The following is a 15,719-nucleotide window of genomic DNA, read 5'->3' as shown; positions in this document are numbered from 1 at the left end:
CCATGGGTGATCATGATGGTGAGCAGATCCATCAGGAGGACGGTCTGCATGTCCTCATCAAGAGAGACAATGGAGCCTCCCAGTCCACACCCCTCAGTCTGGGTCTCCCCTTCACCTCCCAGTCAGCCAGAAGGTTTCGTGTTCGCTCCAAGTCGGAATCAAGCTGCCTGGAAAATCCCAAGTTTCCCAGGGACCGTGTTTCACTATGGAAGGGGAATGACGTTGCAGAAGAAGTAACGCCAGTTCTAGAAAATCTGGATCCACCTAAAAGTGAATCTGATGACTCAAACTCAGAAACTAAAGGAGGAAATACACCAGTCTGATTCCGTCCTGATGCCAGCTCTCACAGGAGAAGAGGCGTGGTGTGTTAAACATCATTATTTGATCAGTCCTCACATTATTCTTCTATATGTGGCTCACACATCAAAGACAAGCATGGTGTTAATAGATAGTGTGAGGTGTCTGAAGCGTCCAGGGCCCGGCCGTCGTCCCCCTGGGACCTCCTGCTCCCTGGGGACGCCCAGTTGGGCCAAATATGTAACTGGTTTCAGTTTGGATGTGACGCAGTTTTAATTTGAGTTTGGTAGGCAGCTAGTCTCACATATAGAAAATGCGTCGTCTTTACATCATTTCTAAACTGCTTCTTTTGCTATTTATTGAAGTGGTTGAACTTCTTGTATACAGTATATGGGTTTGAAAATGTGTTGTAGATTGTAGTAGGCTATAGTGCCGCGCACTTATATTGATCGAATGCGGAAACATGGTTCGAGGTGGAAGGGTTGTGATTCGACTGGTAATCAGAATGTTATGTTGTTCTCAATTTATACAATGGAAAAGAAAATGATAAGTAAACAGTCCGTGGCCCGGGTTACCACTCTCACTCCCACGGCTTTCGTGGACGTTTTGCAGTGATAACGCGACACGGTGGTCTGGCTAGTGTCACTACAGATATGAAAGCCACAAAGAAAGGCGTTCAGCTCATCATCTATCAAGAAGCAATAGATTTCTGAATACGTATCGCAAGTAAAACAATGTCGCTCGAGGCCATTTTAATTGTAAATGAATAGCCTACATTCAGATGTAGGCTATTGTCTATCAAAAACGTAGTCCGAAGATCCTCGGCTTCCTTCATCCCTGAGCTGAGCGGTCCGTCTGATCGACGTCAGGCGCATTCCCCTGATGGTTCTTTACGGGTTTGATTGTGAACCCGGTGTCGGTCCTCCTAGGGGATACTTTCACACATTTAGATCGGGAGACTCGGTCCGATAAGGGTGAAGTTGAGACTTTGAGGCATTTTCATTGGGTTCGCTCAGCCTGCACACTGGACTTTGTTGGGAGGACCAGCAATGTAAGAAAATTTGACAGAACCTCCGAGAGAAACTCACGGGGCTTCCTATATTAATTCAATCAACATGAATTGTGTCAAGAATTGCTCCTGAGGCGTTTATCGTGAAAAGGCTTTTACTTCGAACTCGTTGCGGTACATACATCCAGTGTCTCTGGTGGCATTCCTATCACTGCTGTCTTAACGTATATGCCACAGTATATGCGCAGGCACATTTCAATAACCGTACATGACATCTCCCCCTTTAAAGTGGGTTATTTATGAACACATCTCTTTACGTTTTATGTAAATCCGACAAACAAATAAACTTTCTTGTTATGAACATAAATCAGCATCGCCAACATTAATGCCATTTCAGTACAACTTTGTCTTTTTTTTTTTTTTTTTTACATCTCACTTTCCCCCCTTTTTTTTGTGTGTGTACCCCCCCCCCCAAAGGCCATATGTTCAATCTACAGGTCAAGCCTGTTGGTCGGTTTGCACACCCGTCCAGATCTGGTCACAGTCTGACCGGGCATAGGGCTTGCAGGTGTAGCCACACTCTGACTGCTGGGGACAGTCTCTAACGTGTCAGAGTGGGTGTCTGTCCCTGTGTTCTCGCTGGTTACTGATGATGAAGATTGGGGAACCGGTTCAGGTTGAAGGTGGCGACGGTTTCGCCGAAGCTCAGCTCCCTGCTGCGTCTTGATGATGTAAGATCTTGGAGTAATGCTTTCACTTGAGATCACCGCTGGCGGTGACCATGATTTCTCATGGTCCAACTTGGACCTAACCGCATCACGTGGCTGCAGGACAGGTAAGAGTCGGGCTCCGTGGCGGCGATTGTAGTAATAGGCCTGTCTAGCCTTCTCTTGCTCATCCCTCTCCTTCACCGCTGCTCTGCTGGGCCACTTAGGTTGAAGATTCTTCTCCAATGTAGGGAGTGTTGTTCTAATCTTCCTTCCCATTAACAGCTCTGCAGGGCTGTAGCCGGTGGAGGAGCACGGGGTGGACCTGTAAATCATCAGGGCCATCACTGGATCTGCTTGTTTGACGATCTTCTTGGCCGTTTGGACGGCTCTTTCTGCATGCCCATTTCCCTGCGGATGATGGGGGCTGGACGTGCAGTGTCTGAAGTCAAGCTGTTTCGCAAACTCCTGAAACTCAGAGCTAGAAAACTGCGGCCCATTAATAGACACCACGTCGTCTGGAACACCAAACCTGGCGGATATGGCCTTCAACTTCAGTATGACCTGTGTACTGGTTGTGGAGGGCATGTGCAGTATTTCTATAAATCTGGAGTTATAGTCCGAGATAATCAGGTAGTTTTGGTGATTGTACTCACATAGATCCATCGCAATTCTCTTCCACGGACGATCTGGAAGTGGTGTAGCGATGAGAGGTTCTTTTTGTTGTGTTCTCTTCAGTTCATGGCACACCTGGCATGATGTAACAAGGCTGCTTATCTCTGTAGAGAGCCCGGGCCACCACACTGATGAGCACGCCGTCTCCCTACATTTAGCCAGGCCTTGGTGGCCTTCGTGGATTTTCTGGAGAATCTCTTTTCTCATCGGCTGTGGCACGACGATCCTGCATCCTCTGAGGACAAGGCCATTGTGCTCTGACAGCTTTGCTTTGACCTGAACGTATTATTTTATACTCACAGGCACTTTGCTGATGTGTTCTGGCCATCCAGCGTGTATGAACTTGATGACTGACTGCAGATTGGCATCCGATGCAGTTGCCATTTTGATCATATCCATTTTGCTTTTGACTAGATTCCCCCCACTACACCAGCAACATAGCATGCCACATCGCTCTGAGTGTCCATCTCAGCACACGTGCTGGACAGCGGACTACACGACAGGGTGTCGGCGACTACCAGAGTTTTCCCAGGAGCGTACTCTGCCACGGGGTTGAATCTCATTAGCCTCATGAGAAGACGCTGACACCGCAATGGTACGTTGTCCAGGCTACGGCTGTTGATGAGCGGCACTAGCGGCTTGTGGTCCGTTACTAGTTTAAACTGCTCCAGCCCAGTGAGATACCTGTAGAACTTCTCACACGCCCACACGCCAGCCAGACATTCCTTTTCGATCTGGGCGTAGCGTGTTTCCGCTTCTGTGAGGCGTCTGGAGCAATATGCGATGGGTTTCCATTGCTGCCCGTGGAGCTGAAGGAGCACCCCCCCAGTCCATAGCTGCTGGCGTCAGCAGACACAGACGTAGGCTTGCCCACGTCATAGTAAGCAAGAGCTGGCGCCGTCGTCAGTAGCTCTTTGGTTTGGTCGAAAGCAGCTTGTTGTGCGTGACCCCAAGTCCACATGTCCTTGCTTTTCAGGAGCTCATACAGCGGCTGTCCCACCGTGGACAGGTTGGGGATGTATCTTCCCAGATAATTCACCATTCCCAAAATCCTTTTCAGCTCCTGTACGTTTGCTGGTGGTGGTAGCTGCTGTATAGCTTCGACTTTGCCCGGATCGGGCCGTATTCCATCCTTGTCGATGATGTGCCCTAGGAACCGCAGCTGGCTCTGCCTAATGGAGCACTTTTCTCGGTTCAGCTTCAGTCCAGCCGTCTCAATGCGCTGCATGGCTTTCTCTAACGGCTGGTCATGTTCGTTCACTGTGGCGCCATAGACGAGCACGTCGTCCATAAATATCTCTACCCCTTCTAGCCCCTGCATTGTCTCCATCATCTTTCTCTGGAAAATTTCCGGAGCGCTCGTTATTCCGAAAGGGAGCCTCTTGAAGTGAAATCTGCCAAACGGCATGATAAAGGTAGTGAGCTTGCAACTGTCTGGATGCAGTGGAATCTGGAAAAGACCACTAGCTGCATCGAGTGACGAGAATACAGTGGCACCACTTAGTTTTGCTATAATCTCATCTGTGACAGGCAGGGTGTACTGTTCTCTCTTAACACACATTCAGTCTTTTGAGATCTACACAGATGCGAGCTTTACCTGTGCTCTTCTTCAAGACTGGCGCCATGGGTGCGCACCAATCAGTGGGCTGTGTCACCTTCTCAATGATGCCATTTCTCTCCATTCTCTGGAGTTCCTCTCTGACTTTTTCTAACATGGGAAGTGGCACACGCCTAGCTGTGTGGACAGCGTACGGCTGAGCATTGTCTTTCAGTTGTATTCTTACAGGTTCAGTCTTTAGTGTTCCATGCTCACCGTATGCCTGTAGGTGCTCTGTGCTGCACACCGTTTCCTCCACTCTCCTCACTAGGTTCATCTTCACAAACAGTGGCCTGCTGAGAAGATTGGTTACTGTGTGTCCACGAATAACATAAGCTGTGAGCGGGTGTCTCTTTCCTTTGTAGGCTACAGTGCTCTGGAACTGCCCTATGCACTGTAGCTCCCCACCTGGGCTATCCAATAGGATGTCTGCAGGCCCCAGTGGTGTTTTAGGTCTGAGTGAGTGATAGGTTTCCTCTCTGATGATGTTCACATCGGCCCCTGTGTCGATTTTGAATTAAACCGGAGTGGAGCCTACTAGCAGATTGACGGCCCATTGCTCTGATGACCCATCAGCGGCTTTGCTCACTGCCCCTAGGAAATACGACTGTTGCTGCTCAGTAACCTCACTCACTGCCTTCTTATTATTCCTGCACACTCTGCTCCAATGCCCAACTTTGTTGCATGTGTTGCATGTGGTTTCACGCGCAGGGCAATTTTCATCCCTGCTATGACGCACTTTCCCGCATTTTCCACATTCGCCATTTCCATTATTTCCCCCTCTTTGCTTACCGCCATATTTCACGTTCTTGTTGAACTTCTTCAACTTGTGACTAACTTCGTGCACTGCTCCTGTTGCCTCTCCTTGCATGCTAATTTGTGAAGCGACCTCCTCAGACTGTCAAGTTTGGTAGCAGTTCTGAACCTCACAAAACGCTGCTTCCAATCAGGCCACTCGGCAGGCTTGTCGAATGAAAAGTTCGTCGGGGGATTAAATTTAGCCATGACTCTCCTAGTCTTGCGCTTCTGACACCATGTCAAGAATTGCTTCTGAGGCGTTTATCGTGGAAAGGCTTTAACTTCGAACTCGTTGCGGTACATACATCCAGTGTCTCTGGTGGCATTCCAATCACTGCTGTCTTAACGTATATGCCACAGTATATGCGCAGGCACATTTCAATTACCGTACATGACAAATTGGATATGTATAATCCTGCAAAATATAACTTTAAACATAAAATAAAGCACCTTGTTAATAATAGTAAATGTATTTGCAATAAATACATTTTAAATAAGAACATAAATAAGACACCAAGCAATGATAAGAGATCAGACCATCAGCCAGCGGTAAGCTCTTCCTCCAGCTATTTCAGTCCACCAATGTGTAACTAAAATATGTAATAATTAATCTAGACCAATGGTCTAACATGGAACAGAGTTAAGTTATATGTTGCAGGAGGTAGGCTCAGCTCAGAGTGGACCATCAGTTTCATAAGGGTCAGAGTCTACCTGCCAGATAGGTCACGTCGGTCTCAACGGTAGGCCTATCATGTATTATATTATAGGCAGTGGCGGTTCAACGTCCAGTTACGCCCCGGGCAAGGCTTCCTCCAAGGGGGGGGGGGGAAATGTTTGTATCATAACCCTACGGACTTCAGTGGGGGTGTCATTCCGTCTGTGCACGGCGCCTTCTCAACGAGCAGGTGTGCGCCTGCAGCCAGAGGGGCGCCAATATACCAATTCCCCACACAATGTTTTGTCCTTCATTGAAAACCACTTCGCGGCGCGTTTTTATTTTTTACTGCTCGTGGCGCCCCCATGTGATTTGTCGCCCCCCACAAATATGGAGCCCGGGCGGCTGCCTGGTTCGGCCGTGCCTTAAACCGCCACTGATTATAGGGCTATAAACTCGGGCACTACCGTCACAGCCGGGCCAATGTGGCCACTTGAAAGTCAGCTTTTTTTTTGGCTCAGCAACTTGTTAATCATTAAATAACACAGAGCAGGGACAAAGTGCAACACGTCTGCATTCTGTCCTGACCAGGATACTGGCAGCCGTCTCCCTACGTATTCAGTCTATCGTACAACCAACTACATTTATTTTTCGAGATGCTTTAAATAGTGCCAATGATCACCGTCTTCGCCTTCAATGTGTCCCCTATAGTCCTCGAAATGGTTAATAAGGTCAGTCATAATCAGGTTTTTATTCTATTTATTCAATAAGTGCATCAATCAACTCATACAGAGATCATTCTTGTGTTCACTAGATGGAAACTCCATAAACAAAAATGTAGCTACACAATGAATTATTTACATGAATCTAATGTTGTACGATGTAAAACAGCTAAACGGGACACAATATATGTCCGGCAACCACATAAAGACAGGGGCAGCATATTACGCCAAGCAATTATGGACTGACCGTATTATAAAGTGAAATTAAGCTATCACAGTGGTACATAGAAATACAGTAATTTTACATTCCTCAACATTGCACAAACAATGTCTTTTCATACACAAATGAAATACAAAATCAGCCAAAAATACAGCATCTTGGTATTTCTTCAGATTTCAGGATCAAGAGCTTTGACAACCTTTACAACATTTCAAAGGTTGTGCAGTCAAATTATCTTGGCGTGTGAAGGAAAGTGCAGGCTTTCCACAGTAAATAAAAAAACACAGTATGGCAATAACAAGTAAAATAGATGAGAACATGTTTTTTTTAACTTAATTTTGTTAATGAATGAAAACAAACTATTTAAAAACACAATCAACTAGAGAGAGAGAGAGAGAGAGAGAGAGAGAGAGAGAGAGAGAACCATTTGAAATGCGACTTGAATGATCAATGACAGATCCTATGTCTAGAACACTGATAACTAATGCTGCTGTGATAGAAGGGTTAGAAAAAAAGATCCCTCTTTTTCCCCGTTGGTAGTGCATCGGACCTACCGTCTTCCCCTGCTCACAACTACGTTTTAATATTTTCAAACTGTATATTAGTTTGGGTGTTAAATAAAATACAAGCGTGGCTAACACTATTAAACACTAGTAAACCTTCACCTGTCTCCAGATATTTATCAACTGCTTGTGGTTTCCTCTCTCCCCAGATATGGCAGACCGTCAGTCCATTTAGAGGAACTGGGTGGCAGCATTTGGGTGGCAGCAAATTGAATGAAAGCATGTTAAGTCAAAACCATACACCTTATTGTTACCCCTTAAAAAGACACTGCACTGACACAGAGCCAAACAAGTTGGCTGCCATCAAAATATGTTGAACAGTTTGATGGCTGAAGCTTGAACAAATTGGGAGCCATGTTAATTTCCAATGCTCAATTTCTGTTCATTATATATTTGGTTTTATTTAATTTAAATGTAACTGGCAATGCTATTGCATCAGCAAAGTGTCGCCAGGCAGAATACCGAGTGGGAGATGAATGTTGTCCCACCTGTCCACCAGGTAAGAGACAATTATCTGAACTCGATAGTTAACTAGCGGTCTCCATCAAGTTATAATTTTGTTGAATGCAGCCCACATAATGTCTTATTAAGCTAGTTTGTTGTATAATTCATAAACTTGTATAATAATAAATTGTATATATTTTATTGGTATTAAATTAAATTCAATTAAAAAAATGTCTACACCGTCAATTGTTATCTGTCCAACAGGAATGTATGTTCGCAGGCATTGCACAGAATTCAGAAGTACATCATGCGCATCTTGCACAGAAGGTACTTTCCAAGATGGCCACAATGGGCGTGAACAATGCTTTTCATGTAAAAGTTGTGTTGCAGGTACATTTTCACTTTTCATCTTATTATTTCACAAACCCCTTGATAGCAATACAAATATCAGGGTTCAATACCCTGATGGCTCAGTGATATGTACCCATGTCATTTAAAACCCTTTCCCCCTTAAACAAGACTATGACTACATTGACGGAGTAACAGGGCAGGAATGAGACACATGGGTTTAGATTAATGAGGGTAACAGATGCCTAGATGCCCCTTGAAGGCACTGAATACTCCCCTTCTTTTCCTATCAAGTTATTCTACTCAAAGACTTCCTCAGACGACCTTCTCATTCTCTCATTCTGTAACTGATGTGATTGACAGGTCTCGGTCTGAAGGAGAAGAGGTCGTGTTCATCAAGATCAGATGCTGTGTGTGAGGTCCTGGATGGATTCTTCTGTAGTGACTCTTAACGGAGGTGGATGTAGGGCTGCTCAGAGACACACGGTTTGCAGTCCTGGTCAATACATCGGTCCAAGAGGTTGGTGTCAAACTTCAACTTCTGAATCAATTAAGCCCAGAACTCCTTTTAATTACAGTTCTCTATTTCCTTGTTCCTTCTTGGAGCTTTCATCAAACAACTTTGATTCATTTCAGCTAGATGCTATATTTTTTATTGCAGAAGTAAATGTCCATATTTTTATATTCTTACAGGAACAGCAGATAAAGACACGCAGTGCCTTCACTGTACTGATGGAACATTCTCAAATGGCACATCATCATCTTGCCAGCTCCACACAGAGTAAGTGGATATTATAATTGATCAATAGAGTTAGTACATTAATGGCACTTTTAGCAATAAGCCAGTGCATTTGTTTCAATGTTTTTGTTTTCCAATTTCGATTTTATGCAAAACAGCCTGCAGTAAATTCAGACACAGGTATATACAGGTAATTAGTATCTACCTGTCAACCACTCTCACAGGAATCCGTGAAATGACCACGGACACTTAACTCAAAATCCCTGGAGTCCTCACGGAAATACGCCAATTTCCGTGATATGCCCAAGGAATTCGATCTAATGCAAGTTAATGACACTCATATTCCATGGCACACACACAGATCCCGTCCCAACGATGATATATATATATATATGAATGAAATTGACGGTATGGCACTATATCGCTATCTTGCCTATTTACCCAACCTGAATTTTATAGAACATTTTCATTGCTTGGAGGAGGTCTCGTGGTCTCCGTATATAATAAATAAATAAATAAGTATAAATATGTATGTGTATTTATATATATATATATATATATATATATATGCACATACATATTTATACATATATAGGCCTATATATTTATTAGTGCTGTCGAGCGATTAAAATATTTAATCACGATTAATCGCATTAACTTGCGATTAATCGCACATTTTTTTCTATTCTAAATATCCCTTGATTTCGTGCTGCTAGCCTTTTAGTGAGATCAGAGAGTGCTGAGAAGGACAGTAATAAAATATATTTGGTAAGATGGATATCAGAAGAGAGACCCGCAGTGAATTCAACCCGGTCCACTTGACATCGGGTAGGTGCATGACAGTGGTACCGTAAAACTTCAATAGCCCAGGCTTTTATTTGTTTCAATCACTGAACTTTTTGACAAAACTCTTGCTCAGCAAAGATGAGAAATACTATAACACTTATTATTTAAACCAGTATGAATATTCCTACCGTACGTAGGCCTATACACTAGCCTGGTCCTACCAGACTCTCGCACTTCATTTCATTTGCACAGAGAGTCTGGACCCACTCAATTGACTAAGGTTAACTCACTTGAGGGCGGGTTTCTGTTGAAGTTTAAAGGGGTAGTTCAGAATTTTGGACATAGGGCCTGATTCCCAAGTGAGTCTTGGTGTTCTTTATCAGTGGAGACAGTTTTCAACACATTTCATTCAGTCCTTCTAGTTGCAGAGTTCGCTCGTGCTAGGCTAGCGCACGGCAACGGGCAATGCTAGCCTGCTATTAAAAACAGTCTTACCCACTCCACAGTACACCCGAGGTAAATCAATTATAACGACAGACTACAGATTTAGCGGACATTTCGTGTATTGGATGTGTTTTATTAAAACATATCCAATACCACAGAGTTCCCAGCTGGCACAATTTCGCAACCAAAAACAGTGGTTACCGCCGTTATATTACTCATAGACTATTGTTAGATTTAAACAGCAAGGATAGAGACATGTTAGAAGTCAACAACAACATAATTTATTGCAGAAATTTAAAATTCCAAAAATACATGCGCAGCCGAAATGTACCGATCAAACGTCACGTCACATGAGGCATATAATAAAATCAAATGATTCCATTGCTCTTGTGTGGGAGGTCACTTTCGAGCTGCACTGGCTGTCTCCCTCTGATTTTAATTCAACCATCGTGGTTAAAATGTCCTCATATTGATCAATGACAGAACACATAGGCTACTGTAGACATGATTCATGCTGAGACCAGCGGGTGTCGGATAATTTCTGCAGGCGTTTTTTGTTGCGATTGTTTGCATTAAGCACTGTAGGCGCTTCGGTGAGGCTGTGATGAAGTTTACTATTTATTGGACCGTGTCTAGACAGTAACGAACATCCCTGACCATAGTTAATCGCGTTTGTAGTCTACACTCAGACGTGAACTCATTATTGCATGCGGGTGTCTTCATTCATAAAAAAATTAATACATTCGGGAGTATGCAATAATACAAATGATTCTAAAGAGGTCTAGACTCCGTGCGCAGCCCCGCCTTCTCCAGTGAACCAAGAAAGCCCGCACCATGACGACCGGGGGTTGACCCCCTCGGTTTTACACAGGAAACTTGAGATAAGAAGGTGAAATCACCGGGCGTGCCAAGCTGAGACCGAACCGTCTTGGCAGCGTAAAAAGACCTAGAGCCTACATCATCCTGCCTAACAATATGGGCAGGACCTAGACCAAGCTCTCCTAATCGGGTCAGCAATAGCCGTGTGTCAATGCCTAGCCTCTGCGTTTGAATGATAATGAATGAATGAAACGTTGCATTTTTAATGTCTACAAATATTCTAGACTAGAGAGTGCGCGCCAATCAATGAAACCATATGCGGAATCAGATAAAGTCTTCTCTCTTTGCTGCGCAAAGCATGTTTCAGAAATCAGCACCTAGTTGTCACACAAGCTATTTTTGATTTTTGTAATATGGAAGGGGGGAAAATGCTGTGAAAAAGTTTACGCACAGTGCATTCAGGATTAGGACTGATACATATGTCGGCCTAGGCCTATTCAATTGTGTTTTAATATCTTTAGTATTCAAATTATTGCAGTCTATTCTTTTCATAGGCTACTCTGCTGTTGGCCTTGATGGGGAGATATTTTAATGCTTTTCAACCCCATTTTCCAGCGACATTCCTGCGTCTCCCTCAGTACAGAGCCCATTTCAGCACCGTGTCAGTAGACAGTTACAATCCTACGAACGTCGTGAGCGCAGTGAACGCGAGTTCATGTTAAGAGGAGGTTCGGGAAACGCTCCAAAGAAATTCACGATGGTTCGCAAGATCCACGCGAGAATGATCGTACGAGCGAAGATCCATCGTTATCGGGAAAAGAGGCCCAGATTTGATTGTGGGGAGAGAGAGTCAGTGTCACGGATGGAATGTAGGAGAGAGTTCCAGAGACGGGGGGCTGCTCGGGATCCCATGGATGACAGCCGTGCAGGAGGTGTGTTTCCAGTTTCTGCAAACAGAAGAGAAGGGGTTTAATTAAGGCTTTGTATCATTAATAAGATAGACAGTGACAAACAATCAATAACAAACAAAAAAATATAAAAGGCCTGGCTTAGTTTAAAGCCCACTCACCACGTCAAGGTGCAGGCCAAGGGAACACAGAACAAAGAATCACATCACAAACTCACAGTCACAACATGTAAAAAAACATATAAATACATGAAACACGCATACAAATACGAGACCATAGACTTTTTTTTGTTTTTTATCTTAAAACCAAAATACAATTACAACATAACATTAAGAAAAGAAGGGAAGAAAAGAAAATTAATAATAGACAAAGATAAACTCAATTTGCAAGTTATTGATGGGCATAGATTTACATTTACAAAAATTACAGAGGTCACTAATCGGATTTGCTGTTCAAAAATCAATGTACTGTTCAACTATGCCTTGTGCTCTGTTGAGCAAGCTCCAAGTCTACAATTGAACAATGTCTTTTTGCAGTTTTGAGTGCTTTGTGCCAACTTGTGCTCCGTCATGCAAGCTCCAAGTATTACATTGACCACTAAACTGTAAAAATACAGATCTTATTGGCTGGAGGGTGGTTTGAGATATGCTCTACATGTTCCACTGTTGCCAACAATTATCTTCTTTCTAAATCTGATGTACAATTTTTTAATTAAAATTTCATCGTATAAAATAGTTTCTATTTTTACAAGGTTTAATTCCAATTGTTAAAATTAGGGGTGGGGGGATTTTTGTTATTACGTATGTTTGCTAACTATCTATCTACTTGCCTGCCTGTCTGTCTGTCTGTCTGTCTGTCTGTCTGTCTGTCTGTCCTATCTATCCTTCCCAGTAATGTGGTTTACTGGTGATGAAAATGGATGAGCTTTGTGAATTTATGTCTAACAGAGTCCTTATGCAGACTCTCTGTTGCCCGTCTTGCCAGATGGTTCATCCTTATTTTACTATATCAAGAGGATGCCATTTTCACCAGAAGATGTACGTGATTGTCCTCAACAGTGGTTTCAAACATGTGGTTGTGCAGTTCTGGGAACAATGTCTTACCAGCACTGTATTCCAGTACTTGAGTGACAATGGCTGACGTTATACCATGTCCCTGGGGGAGTTTGCCCGAAGTTGTTCTCAAAATTCTCTGAAAGCAACGCCCCGACTCCCTGCACACAGCAACTATCCCGGCAGATGGTTTGGCCAAACCTCCACGATTCTTCAACAGAATGAAGGGATGTACGGTGGATGAAGTAAGAGCGTCAGCTCAAGACATGCAGGTATGCCTTTCCTTTATCTTTTTGACCACAAAGCCAGCAATGTAGTTGATTGCAGCATCCTTGTAGTCGGACACAGTATCAACATTTGGGCAGTGCTGGTATTCATGGTCGTCATGCTCCACAGGCTCCACAGGCTTCAGATCAAACCTGCGCAAGGTGTTCGCTGCAGCAGATGTGACATCCATGATGGTGGTATTATCACGTAGGATGCAGTTGCCTGTTCCTGTCTTGACTTGGGACTTCAAAAGAAGACGCTTGTAGGCAGCTGTAAACGGTCTTGATGTGGGATTGTTGTTGAATCCACCACATGCTCTCAGACAGGAGAAGAACAGCTCAAGGTGATCTTGGCTCAGCTTGTAGGTGAGGAGGTCACGGCAAGGTGCGTTTGGCTGGATGACCACTTCAAGGACAATATTCCATGCACTTGCGCAACTGGCAATAACGCCAATTACACAAGTTTTCCTCGGGCCTAAATGTACCAGCTTGCCTTTGCTGTCTTTCAGTTCCAAGAGTGACCTTTGAGCCTCTGGTAGGACTTCCTGTACCCGGTCTTTGTTGGATGTCCTCATTGGGGCTTTGGACCCCTTCCCCAAAGGGTTCCTACTGTTAAGGACATCAAAGGCGGCATTAATGGTTCTCAGGAACTTCACTGTCCACTCGCACCCACTGAACTGTGAAAGATGCAACTGTGTGTTACAGTACTCAAGAGCACCTGCTACACTGCTGCTGAACACCTGAGCTGCAAGCTTCACCTTCATCTTCTGTTTCTCCCACCGTACATGAGCCATTTTTTACTTTGACACACGGCTAAGTTTATTCAACTCGTTAATGTATGTCCAACGGATTTCTCCATTTGGGCTTCGGAGTAATCCCCCGTCAGCCAATGTGTTTCTGAGCAGCTTCAACATATGGCAAACATCCAGCAGCATATGGACCAATTGTGATGGGTCAGCAGGATGTGTAAAAGACGATCTCATGTTATTGACATCCAATGTTGCTCCCAGGGCTCTCAGCATGGATAAGTGGCATGATAGTCCATTGCAAGGAGACCAAGGAGACTGTACGAACTCCGGTGGCATGGAGTCGATGAAGGCATTCACTGATGATGTTGGCACGCTCTACACCAGTCATTCCATCAATGAGGAAATAGGCAACAGTGATTTTCCAGGATTCGTTGATGGCTACAATCATGAGGACCAAGGCATATTTGGCTGGTGGTAGACTGTCATCAACAGTGCCACAGCCAAGGTCCACATATCCGTGGAATCTTCCAGCTGCATATTCCAGGTGCTTTCGAATGGCCACTTCATCCAACATGAGAGCACACAGGGTCTTCTTTCCTTCAACTTTTCTGTTCTGCACATGAGATGCAAGAGCAGAAATGGCAGGCTTTGTAAAACAGGGATCCACAGAAATTTGGCTGTACCACGTCCGGATGGTGTCGGGATGGGGCAGTACAAGGTCGAAAACTTTACGCACAAAACTATAAGCTTTGGCGGAATAGAAGTGCAGAGTCATTGCAAATGAACGCAACTCCTCTGACACTTTCGATCTTTTACCTTGCACTCTTCTGGAGAGCAAGGACTCCACTGAAGGAGTGTTCCAGCATCTCTGCACAGCTACTAGAAATTAGCAGCTTCTCCTGGAGAGAACTGATGACCTCAGTTAAGCAGGAAACCTTTCTTCAATTTCCTACTCTTCTGCTGCACCAATCAGGATATAGGAGAATCCTGCACTGCATAATGATGCTCAGCACTGTTTGATGCTTTGGCTTCAGAAACATTAACCTGTACCTTAACAGCCACATCAACAATACCTGCAACCTCTGTGGCTTCCGAAACATTAACCTTAAACTCATCAGCTTCATCAACAATACCTACAACCTCTGTGGCTTCCGAAACATTAGCCTTTACCTCATCAGCTTCATCAGCACCTGCAACATCTAAAAAGACTGGGCAGTAATTGCGTTCTTCATCTATGTTATGAAGCTATCTTCATCGGCTCTACCTTAGAGGGTGCTCCAGGGTGGTCGAAGTGATAGAAAATCTACATGATGTTACGTTTTTCTTCATGAACTTAAGTTTTGTTTTCTATTCCGTGTATGTTCTTGCCATCGTGCTCTCCTTCAGGGTCATCTAAAATGTAAACCTTTGTGGTTGGTGATGTAATCTGTTCTCACTATCTGTTCCCGTGTTATCTTCTGTTGGTTTGGGCCATGGTCAGATACAGATCTCGTTATAACAATAATTTATATTGATGTAACGAGACAGGATGTAATGATAATGCCAAGAAAATAAAGGCTACATGGTTATAATAATTTAAATATAATTAACTTATAAAGCGCATAAGGAGACAACGAGACGGTCTAGTTGTTGGACAGCAGAGGTTGCATTTTAACCGAATTCGGCCTATAACCTTATACAATAGTCTAACTCTATATGTCAAATGTATGATATGCTGTAGGCCTACGTATAGGCTAGTTTTTTATATCATAAATATTTAAATATTGTCTGGTTATACCTGAACCACATTCTCCATAGAAAAAGTACACGGTGTTAGTTGGTGTCACATCCCTCTTCATTGATTGGATTGGTGGGAGTGGATTGTGAGTGGTCAGATACAGATCGTGCCATAACGATAATAGCTACATGGTCTACTTATAAT

The 15,719-nt window shown here is 43.9% G+C and overlaps 1 protein-coding gene across 1 annotated transcript in view; it reads left to right on the top strand.

Annotated features, from left to right (window-relative positions):
- The window catches only part of LOC307079178 (uncharacterized protein), an 85,466-nt gene continuing 69,747 nt past the window's right edge, over positions 1–15,719 (top strand). Inside the window, 6 exon segments of the mRNA XM_079741312.1 lie at positions 1–362; positions 7,393–7,742; positions 7,952–8,014; positions 8,399–8,484; positions 8,486–8,555; positions 8,729–8,816. Coding sequence (XP_079597438.1) covers positions 7,598–7,742; positions 7,952–8,014; positions 8,399–8,484; positions 8,486–8,555; positions 8,729–8,816 — 452 coding nt within the window. The 5' untranslated portion in view covers positions 1–362; positions 7,393–7,597.

Source organism: Pollachius pollachius (genome assembly GCF_949987615.1).
Source record: "Pollachius pollachius genome assembly, chromosome: 8".
Lineage (NCBI taxonomy): Eukaryota > Metazoa > Chordata > Actinopteri > Gadiformes > Gadidae > Pollachius > Pollachius pollachius.
This window is presented reverse-complemented; position numbering and strand designations above follow the sequence as displayed.